This window comes from Prosopis cineraria, unplaced genomic scaffold (genome assembly GCF_029017545.1).
Source record: "Prosopis cineraria cultivar Desert tree isolate PC_DT_omini unplaced genomic scaffold, ASM2901754v1 PC7, whole genome shotgun sequence".
Lineage (NCBI taxonomy): Eukaryota > Viridiplantae > Streptophyta > Magnoliopsida > Fabales > Fabaceae > Prosopis > Prosopis cineraria.
The window spans coordinates 33,127,592-33,138,747 of NW_026555338.1; the positions used below are offsets into that span (position 1 = coordinate 33,127,592).

Genomic DNA, 11,156 nt, shown 5'->3' on the forward strand with positions numbered 1-11,156 from the left:
TCAAATTCAATATTAAAAATTTTTAATATTAAATCTATATTATTCGAAGTATATTTTAATAATCGATTTATAAAAATGAATAAAATAATATTAAATTAAAACAGTTAGATTAAATTTATATTATTCAGATTAGTAATAAACAACTAGATTAAATTTGTATTGTTTAGAATATAAACAATCCAAATCTACTCATAGGAATGCAACGGAGGAGAAGTAAAGGGGATCTCTAAGGAGAGAAGCCAACTCCATGCATAAAATGCCTTGTAAAAGAAAAATCCACTCCAAACTGTGGTTAAATATAGGTGAGAACATCTCTGAGGATAAAAACAAGGACGAGAGAAAATGGGTACAATAGATAGGCGCAGAAGGAAGACCATATAGGAAAACTTGAGTTAAAACTAGCCGCAAGGCCTGCCACAAGACAAACCAGTGCCACAACCAAAGCTTCAGCTGAGAATTCCCATGTAATTCCTCGAGCATATATCAAAACAGAAATTGCAAAGAACCCTAGCACATTGTTCATGAACACCCCTCCATATATCTGCAATCATTGACCACAAAACTTCTTTCACATCATGGATTATATGTGTTTGTCAATCAAATCTCAAAGAAAAAAACAAACTTCTAATTAATTTTTATCATCTCATGAGAACTCATAAAAGAATCCAAGGCTGGGAAGATTCTACTGAGCCACCTGGCTTTAATACCATTTGTTGGGACTCAGGGGAATGTACAAGTTCTTCCACTCATGTTACATATACGTGAGTTAACCCTAAACTTTGAGCCATTAGTTTCATATTTCTTTCTATTTGCATGCCTTTCTTTTCTAGCCCAACCCTATCACATATAGATAAATTGAGTCATACCTCCACCAAGCGTCTTTTATCATTCATCACCACCACCATCATTATTTAAAATGGGTTGACATTTATTATTTAAAATGAGTTGACATCAATGATTTATGTTGTTATTGAAGAAGTGAAGGGAGACGAGATGATGACTAACCTCAGAAATGGAAAGAGAGGTAGTCCTAGACTTCTGATGGCTTGCTTCTTTGATTGCAGAAATTGCTATTTTAGCATTTGTAGCCAATGGGACTAATATAAATGAGATGAAGAACGCATTAATTCCTGCACTGTCCGAGAACTTGCGTACACTTTCTACCAAGGGCTCTGCCAGACCAGATAAAATAGCAATCCCCACCACTACATACATTATTGCCTTTAGCCATGCCCATACCGATTTATCAACCACTGCTTTGCTTTGGTTCTCTTCCACCACCATGTTTGTCTCTTCCCACATCTTAGTCACAACAACATGGTGTCAGTTTTAACTTCTGGATCTTGACACACAAAAAAGTAAAATGAACAAGATTGGAAACTTTGTGTGTTCTTTTACTGTGCTTCACTTACTTTCACCATATCTTCTTGAGACTCAGAGTCTGAGAGAAGAGCGGGGCTGGGAGATGATGAGCTGAGCCATTTTTTTAACCCAGAAATGAATTCCTCCTCACTAATGACATGGTCACTGTCAGAGTCAAGTTCTTCAATGAATTTACTGGCTGCTTCCTCCACATCTATTGATGATTTAGCAACATTGATATCTGTGAGTAGTTTTCTTAACTCAGACCCGGAAATGCAGTTATCTTTATTGCTATCGATCTTGTCGAATAACCTGTGAAATAAGTGGATATGAGCTCACTTGTTCAACTCATATTTCCAGCACTATTAACTAGTTTGACATGATTGTAATCTAGTTAAGGTTTATTATCATTATCATTATTGTTATTATACTTGCACCTGGCTAGGTAAGAAGAAGAATTCAAGATTCTAACCCTCTTATAGCAAGTTCATCGGGCTTGCCATCTTCAGTGAGAAGGTTGATAACCAAATCGTTCTGGATATGCCATAAGATTTCAGATATAACATATCTCTTCGTTTCTTGTTCTCTCCTTTTGTTCTCAATCCAAGGCTCGAAAACCTGTTAGATTTTTACAAGTTTGTCAGAAACACAGAACGAATCAGTAGCTTCTCAAGTGTTATGGCAATTTCAAGATTCATGTAAATATAACATGAGTGTGTATATGTAGAGCTGAAAATTGGAAATGCGTGGAATTCTAAGTCACAAGGTGCATTTAGTACCTGATATAACTCCTTGAGTGATTTCCTTGACATATACTGTTTATTCAGAGCAAACTTGGTTTGTTCAAGCCATTTTATAAAGCCGCTCACAAATTCATCCTTAGTAATTCTATTGTCATCAGCATTCAAGTCAAAAACTCTCATCATGTCTTCTATCTCCATTTCATTGATACTTCTTTCATTTGATTTGCTCTTAAGCAGGATTTGTTTTACTTCAGAAGGTGTTACAACACTGTCTCCATCTTGATCCATTTCTCTAAATAGCCTGCAATGTACAGATAGCCATTGCGATGAACTAAACATAACCCTTCTGGACAATAAAACAAAATTTTCACCTACTTCAAGAGTTGTTTGATGAAATCTCACCTTCTTATGGCGCTTACATTTGGAGATCCATGCTTGGTGAGAATCCTCTCCAGGGTACTCTTCTCAACATGTCGTAATATTTGTACTAGTAAATGATTGCGCTTCACATACTCCAATCTTCTTTTCTGTATCCAGGGTTCAAAAATCTGCAGATTGATAGCAAAATGAAAGCCAATTGTCAGAAACATTTTCTTCTGGTCTACAACTCCCTGCATGCATTCTCTGCCCCTCTATAAGAGAACTATCATTTTACTCTGAGTTAAGGTGCAAAAATACTCAAAAACTTTTTTTTCAAAAGCTTCTAGCATCTTTAAATCAATAACAGTGCTTAGGTACCCATTAACTTTATAAAAAAGGCAAACATTCTCCAATCTGGTACAATAGTCTAACGTTGATAATTAAATTTTAAGGATATAACTTAATAGATAGGGGAAGATTGGCCTCTTTTCTAAAGTTAATAGATACCTAGACACCATTGTTGACTTAAAGATATTAGAAATTCTTAGAGAAAAAGTTTCTGAGTATTTTTGCTCTTTAACCCTTTTACTTTTCCTCTTATAGTTTGAATCACATTATTTTATAAAGGATTTCATAAGTTACCAGATTATTTTGTAAACCTGGTAAGTGAAGTACAATAACAGAAAGATGGCAGTAATGATGAGAGCAATTATCAAGGTCACAGATCTTGGCCCAGAAGAGAATTGAAACAGACTAGGGATTTGCATTATTATGAGTGGTATGACGGAGAAAATCATGATTCTTGCAGTGTAGCTGGTCTCCAAGTCTGTTGTAATGCCATGACCTAAAATCCCACCAAATTTTTTGGAGACATGTCAAGCAGGCTTAGCTATGGGCATTTGAAACAATATTATGTGTTGACCACGAATCTGAATGCAGTTTAAGTGAGAATATAATTAGAGGATTGAGATGGAACAGACCAGTCAAAAATGTTTCAAGTCTTGTAGATGCTGAATTAGAATCATCAAAGTTTCTAAGATTTAAATCTCTGTTGAATTGTTGGGCCCCAATAATAACACAGGTTCCCCATACTACTGTCAAGAGCAAGATGGATGATCCAGCCAACAAGCCAACTCCAGTAAAAGCATACTCTTGAGCAATCTCCTTGCTGCTGAGAAGTCCAGAAACTGATAGCAAACACTAATCATATAACTGATAAAGCAAAATGGCATTTTTGTTATTTACCAAATATGGCATATTCGTAATTGGGATACAAAAGATGGGGATGGGTTCATAGATTGAATGATTTCATTTTATCAATATCAGATGGTATAGGAATTCATATAAAGATTGCACGCTATTAAGAATTAAAGTGCTTCACAAATATTGACCCTTCTGAGACCGACCAGTTCTAACTTGCATTTAAAATTTTAGATGCAAAACAGCTCATAGAGTTTATGAAGCTGAATTAAGACATGTTTGGTTGTTGTGAATTTCATAATTATAGGCAATGCTGAAACTTTTTAGTCACATGTAAAACTTCACTCAGGTTTAAATTTATTTCCCAAATTTTCAAACTAAACACAACATGAAGAATTAAAAGCTACATGCTACATCCAGGGTTTGATTCCAGAAGATATATATAAAAAAACATTGCTTGGGAGAAGATAACTCCAAAAATGGCACTCAAATTTCTGGAGAAATTAGTCTCATGGCTACCAGCTTGAGGGATACCTTGTGCAATCAAGAAAAGGACAAAATTTATGCATTTAGCCTTATATATTTAATGTACTTTTATCCAATCAAATCAAAACAAGTAGATTTAAATGTGTTAATAATTTTAATAATAATAATTTATTATAGATTAAATAAGTTATAAATAATACATATATATGTCTTAATTTAATTGAAAATAAGCACCTTAAGTATATAAGGCTAAGTATATAAGTTTTTCCAAAAACAACTAGTTGCTCCAACATCAAACAGTTAATTGGAGACATTTGGCGAGTCCAGAGCCTAGTTGAGTATTATTGTTATCAAGATTTAATATTTAAAGCTCATGGAAGGAAAACTAGCATACGCAGAAGCACAGTATCTCCATGGATACAGAATTAGATCCAAACAAAATTTGTTGAGTATTATCGAAATTCAAAGATAATCAATTTGAGGATTAATTCGAAATGAGGTTTTACTTCCAAGAGAAGTCGCATACCAAGAAGAATTAAGGATTCTGGGAGGGCACTAAGGATGTGAAAGGCACTTGCACCAAAAATCCCAGGACCGAGAATCTTGAAGATCTGCTGACCTCCATCAGCCAGATATGATTCTCCATGGAACAACAAGTACTCATAAACCAGAATCAGAAACAGGTGGCCAAAAATGTTGTTTGAACATGGCAAGAACCCATACATCTGCTTGCACTCCTGATAAATGGGTTCAGATTCAATGCCTTTGGAAAGTAAGTAAGTTTTGTTGTGTTGAACTTCATCGTCATCATCAACCCCGTCTGAAACCAATTCATTATCAATAGTTATGGAGTTCAGACGACGCCCTTCAACCACAATCCTTATTGCAAAAAGAATGAACAAAACAAAGCATAATTTTCTCAAAATGGTTCTCATCACTTGCTTGATTGTTGCCCAAATGAACGGTAGAAAGAATGCTTCTGCATATTATGAAGCAGTTGTTGAAAAGCATATGATGAAATAGTAGTAATAGGAAATTATGATCCACAAGTAAAGTAATTGAATGGGTATACGGTTTCATGCTTTCAACTTGTTGGGGAAAAAAAAATCTGACGTGGTCTACAGAAAATATCAATACTCAATCTGTTTAAGGTTTGAGATGAAGCATTTGAAGCCCCGTCAACAACCTTCAAATTATTTAAAGAGTATAATTATTGTTCAAGAAAAACCACTTGCTCCAAGCAGAGAATGCGACATATTCCAGGAATCTATCAAAGTTGAGAACCAAACGGAACCTTAAAAAAGTCAAACTTCATGGGATGGGGCAGCAACAGTTTGATAATTTTTCTATTTTTCGGACCAACAGATCATGCGAGAATCATTTATTATACCTATAAAAGACCAATTAGATGCACGAGCAGCCCAAGATCTTAAGAAATAGACTTAACTAAAATTTAAACCTATAACGCTGGCCCAAAAAAAGAACCTATAACAATACATTTAGTTACACATCATTGTGTGTCCTTGAACCATGATAAATATATAATGTTTGGTACTTGTCCAGATAAGATCATTCTGTGTCGGTCAAGATCTTCAAAGAGTGGCTCACTAAGCGTAATGCAGAACATCACTGAGAACATAAACCAGAACTAAAGACAGCAAATATAAAAGGTAAGCGCCGAAGGATGTCCACAGAGGAAAATTGGGCCGGAAACTTGCAGAAAGGCCCGTTATGGCACAGACAATTGCAACAACCAACACTTCTGCTGAGAATTCCCACATAATTTCTCTCACATATATCAGAATCGCAATTGCCAAGAATCCAAGGATGTTGTTCATAAATACTGCTCCATAAATCTGCATTTCAAAATTCATGAATAAATTATATTAACTTTTATTGAATTTTTCCTAAACCCTCTTAGCAAAAAATTTCTTTAGTTTTTTGTCAATGAAGTGTATAGAAATGCACAATAAGAAACAGAATTATTTTTAATATGACTATAGAAATAGTTAAGTAGGGATCAGTTAACTATAATAGAAAAGACGACTAAGTGATTTACTCATGACTGGCCTCATAGATTGTCTGAGAAGTGTTACTTCTCTTCTTGTGGCTAGCTTCTTTGATGGACGAGGTTGCTTCTCTAAAATTTGTGGCCAGAGGGACTAAAATGAATGAGGCAAAGAAAGATGGGATTCCTGCTTCTGCAGAGAACTTCTGGACACTTGTTATTAATGGCTCTGCAAGAATGGATAAAATAGTAATTCCAAGAACCACATTTAGTATAGCCATGATCCATCCATATATTCCTTTGTGCTGATGCTTCTCTTCCACAACCTTCTCTACATATTCCCAGGTCTAACACATCCGAAAGGAAAATGAATTGACAAGCGTTCAAAACATTTAAAAACAAAAAAGGAAAAATTAATTAGTTAGTCCTTATAATTTTTTGCAACTCATTTTGTTCAACTCTTCCAACTCAGCCCCTCAAGTTGGAGTCATTTAATATGTTAGCCTTTGCAAATTCAAAAAATTATCTAACTCTTCAAGGACTTAGTTATAATCGAGTTATAAAAAGTAGGGATCAACATGTTAGATGGCTAAAATTTGAGAGACTGAATTATAATCAAGTTAAAACTACATAAACTACATAATTAATTTTCCCAAAAAAATGAGGAAGAAAAATTGAATAATGCAAATACTTGATGAGTTTCTTCTTCATGAGGCAGAGATTTTGAGCGTGGAGCTTGTCTGGAAAATGAAAGCACCCATTTTGTGAATCCATCCACAAATTCTTCCTCAGTAATCACATTGTCACTGTTGATATCAAAATCTTGAATTATTTTCTTGACAGCTTCCTCCTCATCCACTGCCTTACCAAAGTGGATGTTGGTCACTAGGTTCCTTAACTCGGATTGAGTAACACAATTATCTCTATTGATATCAACTTCCTCAAACAACCTGTTACATCACATCGCAGTGTCAATAGTGCTCACCAACATATATGACAGACAACAAAAATCTCATCAAGTCTTTGTCTGTGGGACAACGAACACAGCCTTGTGATCGAATGACATTTGAATTTTTGTCTTTGGAATCTCCAAAGTATGTAACTGATTTTTTGGTTTAGGTTTATAGTTAATACCTTCTTATAGCAGACTCATCTGCCGTGCCATCATCATTGAGAAGCCGGCCAACCATATCGCTTTGAGCATGCCTTAAGATTTCAGATACAAGATGTCCCTTAATCTCGCGCTCTTTTCTGGTGTGTTCCATCCATGGCTTGAGGAAACCCTACTAATATAAGATCAATTAGCATTCTGCTTTGTATTTTATCTCATATTTCCTCGTAGATTTTCAAAACCATATTTTTTCCTCACATTCACTAACTAATACAGTAATGAGGACGTGCTTAGCTTAAAAGAAGTAAAATATATGCGTGGCATTCATATAACAAGGTATATTATATCACCATCACCACCACCACCACCATCATCATCTACCTGATAAATGTTCTGGACTGATTTTCTTGGTATGTATTGTTTATCCAGAGCATGCTTCGTTTGCTCAATCCATTGTGTTAACCCAGTGACAAACTCTTCCTTGGTTATAATTTGGTCACCATTTCGATCAAACACTCTTAACATGTCCTCAACTTGTTCCTCTGAGATATTTGTCTCAGTTAATTTGTTCTTGAGCAGCAGCTCTCTCACTTCAGAAGCCAATAAATCCCTGTCTCCACCACCGTGTTGACTAATTTCGTTATATAGCCTGCATTATCAAGTAATTGTGATTAATCATGTATTTGATGCTGTCTGTGACAAGCTCTTCATGAAATCTTCTTACTCACCCATTAATGGCTGCCACATTAGGAGTTCCATCCTCAGTGAGGATCTTTTGAAGGGTTTGCTTTTCAACGTGCTGGAAAATTCTCAATATTAAATCATGATGTTTTATGTATTCTAGCCTTGTTTTCTCTATCTGAGGTTTAAATATCTGCAGATTTACAAGGAAATAAGCAGTTACTTACCTGTTTCTCAAGGGCAAATAGGATGACTGTAAGCAATGACATCAACAGTATTGTGAATCATATGGATAAAAGCATTTTAACAAGCACAAGAATTGGATAAATTTTTTGGAGTGTTTGTTTGCTATCTGATTCGTCCACAATAAAATAACCTTTTAATACTGATTCCTTGAAAATGTTTCTTCGTGTAAGTCTGCTGAAGATTTAGCCAAGTTTTTTCCCTTTATTAGGGTTCATCCAGCTTAAAATACTTCCCAGGTACTAGACTGTAACTACATATTGCTTTCTTAAAGAAATTAATGAAACATATCACCAAAAAAAAGAAATTAATGAGACAATGTAATTTCAAGGATTAACTTCGGTAGTGATGGAAATTGTGGGATGAGGTACCTGATAAATGAGGTACAACAAGACAAAAATGACAGTAACGATAAGAGCAACCATCAAGGCCACCGAGCGAAGCACTAAAGAGAGTCCAAACACACTAGGAATTTGCATAATTACGAGTGGTATAACTGAGAGAACCATGATTCTTGCCATGTCCTTTGTCTCTTTATCCATAGTAATCCCAAACCCTAGTAGGCCAAGAAAAGGAAAAATCAGAGACGTGTCAGAACAACAAAGGTAGTGCTAGGAAGCAATCACCAATGAAGAATTTGAAACACAGAAAACAACTATTAACAACTTGGTTTCTTCATTGCTTATAAATGTCAAAGGGAAACTAAATCAACACATCAAAAACATTTACATTTTACAGACTTAGACTAAAAGAACAACGTTAAACCCAGCTAAAAGATGCCATGTGATCCTCATGTGTCTTGTTATCTCAATAATGTGTAGGTTAATACCACTATCTCAAGTTCATGAGGTATAAAGTAGTTTTCCATATATCAACTCAACTGCATAGTTCTTTATTCCCTCTACATCTAACTATGTTAAGTTATTAACTTTATCTAAAAATAGAATAAATTTTCAATTTTACCCTTATTTAAATGAAAATTTTTAAAATTTGCATTACATTCTCTCCCATAATTCATGAGTTTAAATAGAGATTATATTGGAAACATGTAATTAATACCCCATTAAGTACCTTATATCAAGGACTAATTTTTCTTTTTCTTTTTAAAGGTGGCTTATAATAGGGACCGCGGGAGTACTTCTTTTGCTCTGGGTAGTTCAGATACAACTTAACAATTGGACAATAATTAATAGGCACAGAAACCAAAGGGAAAGATAGAGGGAAGACCAGCTAATAATTCTTTGAGAGTTGAACTTGATGAATTTGAATTATGAGAGTACGTAGGCCTTGAGTCAATTTTAAATTTTTGCCTGCCAGTGATGACACAGGTTCCCCAAACTATTGTGAGGAGCAAGATGGATGATCCGGCCAATATGCCAACTCCAGTGGAAGCATACTCTTGTGCACTATCCTTGGTCTCTCTGGAAAGCCCAGTAACTAATAACAAGAACAAAATAAAATCTTATCAATGACATTAGAAAAACCTCTTAAAAAAAATGGCCAGGTCTTTATTAAGTAGTCAACACAGATTAGTTCAATTTGTCACCGCTATTGGGATAGAGATGTGCTGCAGAACCCCATGGCTATAACAGATTTTTTAAGTCAACGAAGCATATTCTTCAGAGACTGTCCAGTGGCATGTGGTTCAGATAGTTCCAAGATGAAGATAAGTTTAGGGAATTTATTTTATAATCTCAGATACCCCAGTACTTGGGATTTCATTGAATTTTTTAAGATGAAGACTTGTCTTTTGGTATAGATTAGCAAGACTTGATGAAGTCAGATCTAGGAGGAAAACTAAAATAATAATATTATAGACCATTGGAATAGGACAGACATGGGACTTGCTAAAATTGCAGATTTAACTTTTAAGATCCAAGAAAGTAGTTTTGATTTCAAGTTCAATCTTCGTTTCGATAGATTATAGTTACAAGTTTAGAAAATCTAGAAACAGGGAAAAAGAGACTTAGCATACCAAGAAGAATTAAGGATTCAGGAAGGGCACCAAGAAGATCGAAGGCACTCGCACCGAGAAGCCCAGGGCCAAGAATCTTGAAGATCTGCTCACCCCCAGAAGCCAAGTATGATTCTCCATGGAACAACAAGAACTCGTAAACCAGAATTAGAAAGAGATGACCAAACATGGTAGTTGAACATGGCAAGAAGCCGTACATTTGCTCACACTTTTCATCAGAATGTTCGGTCTTTCCAGTAATCCCTCTGAGAAACAACTGAGAATTCTTCTGGGGTTGAATGCCATCTTCGTCAACTCCATCTGAAGTTAACAATGCAGAAGAAGCACTGTTCCGCAGATAACGGCCTTCAACCTCAAGAACAGCTACTAGAAGAAGAATGAAGGTGGACCATACTGGTTTTGAAATGTTTCTCATTTGAAGCAGAGTCTGACAAATTAATGAGGTTGAAGAAAATGCCTCAGGGTATCGGCAGGGTGTGAGTTGAAGAACAGATTCTTGTTCACTTCACTTGTGTGTCAGTTAACTTTAATAGGCGTGGTTGGTCCCAAAAATAAAAAATCAAGAGAGAAAAGAAAAAAGAAAAATTTGTGTGTGGATAACAGAAGAAAAAAACAAAAAGAAAGCCTTATGATTCAAAATCAGATGTGATCCAAAAATTTGACTGGTAATGAGTTTATCTTACCCAGGTGGGCAGTGGCATACAAATATAATAATAATTTTAGAGGTGGCCAGAAATTATTGAGAAAAATACATTTCAGTGATTCAGACATTATATAGAAAGATCCAATGATATTAGTAAATTTTTCAGTATAGAACAAAAATATATGCATTTAATAATATGAATTTGATACTGATTCTCAAAGTTACAACTTACAAGTGATTTCTGGGGGCTATGTTTTACCTTATTAATGTTGTATGTATGCAAACATCAGCCCTGTTTGTTCGTGGCTTTGCCGCGGAAGAATCACGTGCCCAGTAAAAAAGAC

At 35.2% G+C, this 11,156-nt stretch overlaps 2 protein-coding genes across 2 annotated transcripts; both read right to left on the bottom strand.

The window, feature by feature from the left end:
- Positions 1 to 252: 252 nt before the first annotated feature.
- Positions 253 to 5,387, bottom strand: LOC129315728 (sodium/calcium exchanger NCL2-like). Its single transcript, XM_054959710.1, has 9 exons — positions 4,678 to 5,387; positions 3,446 to 3,652; positions 3,125 to 3,309; positions 2,508 to 2,653; positions 2,142 to 2,406; positions 1,835 to 1,980; positions 1,413 to 1,674; positions 1,006 to 1,302; positions 253 to 541 (listed from the first exon to the last, which is right to left on the bottom strand). Exons 1-9 carry the CDS (start codon positions 5,084 to 5,086, stop codon positions 293 to 295), a joined length of 2,166 nt encoding a protein of 721 aa, XP_054815685.1. The 5' UTR covers positions 5,087 to 5,387; the 3' UTR covers positions 253 to 292.
- Positions 5,388 to 5,580: 193 nt separating this feature from the next.
- Positions 5,581 to 10,768, bottom strand: LOC129315727 (sodium/calcium exchanger NCL-like). Its single transcript, XM_054959709.1, has 9 exons — positions 10,170 to 10,768; positions 9,422 to 9,631; positions 8,566 to 8,750; positions 7,999 to 8,144; positions 7,652 to 7,919; positions 7,294 to 7,442; positions 6,851 to 7,109; positions 6,222 to 6,506; positions 5,581 to 6,007 (listed from the first exon to the last, which is right to left on the bottom strand). Exons 1-9 carry the CDS (start codon positions 10,582 to 10,584, stop codon positions 5,759 to 5,761), a joined length of 2,166 nt encoding a protein of 721 aa, XP_054815684.1. The 5' UTR covers positions 10,585 to 10,768; the 3' UTR covers positions 5,581 to 5,758.
- Positions 10,769 to 11,156: the final 388 nt, after the last annotated feature.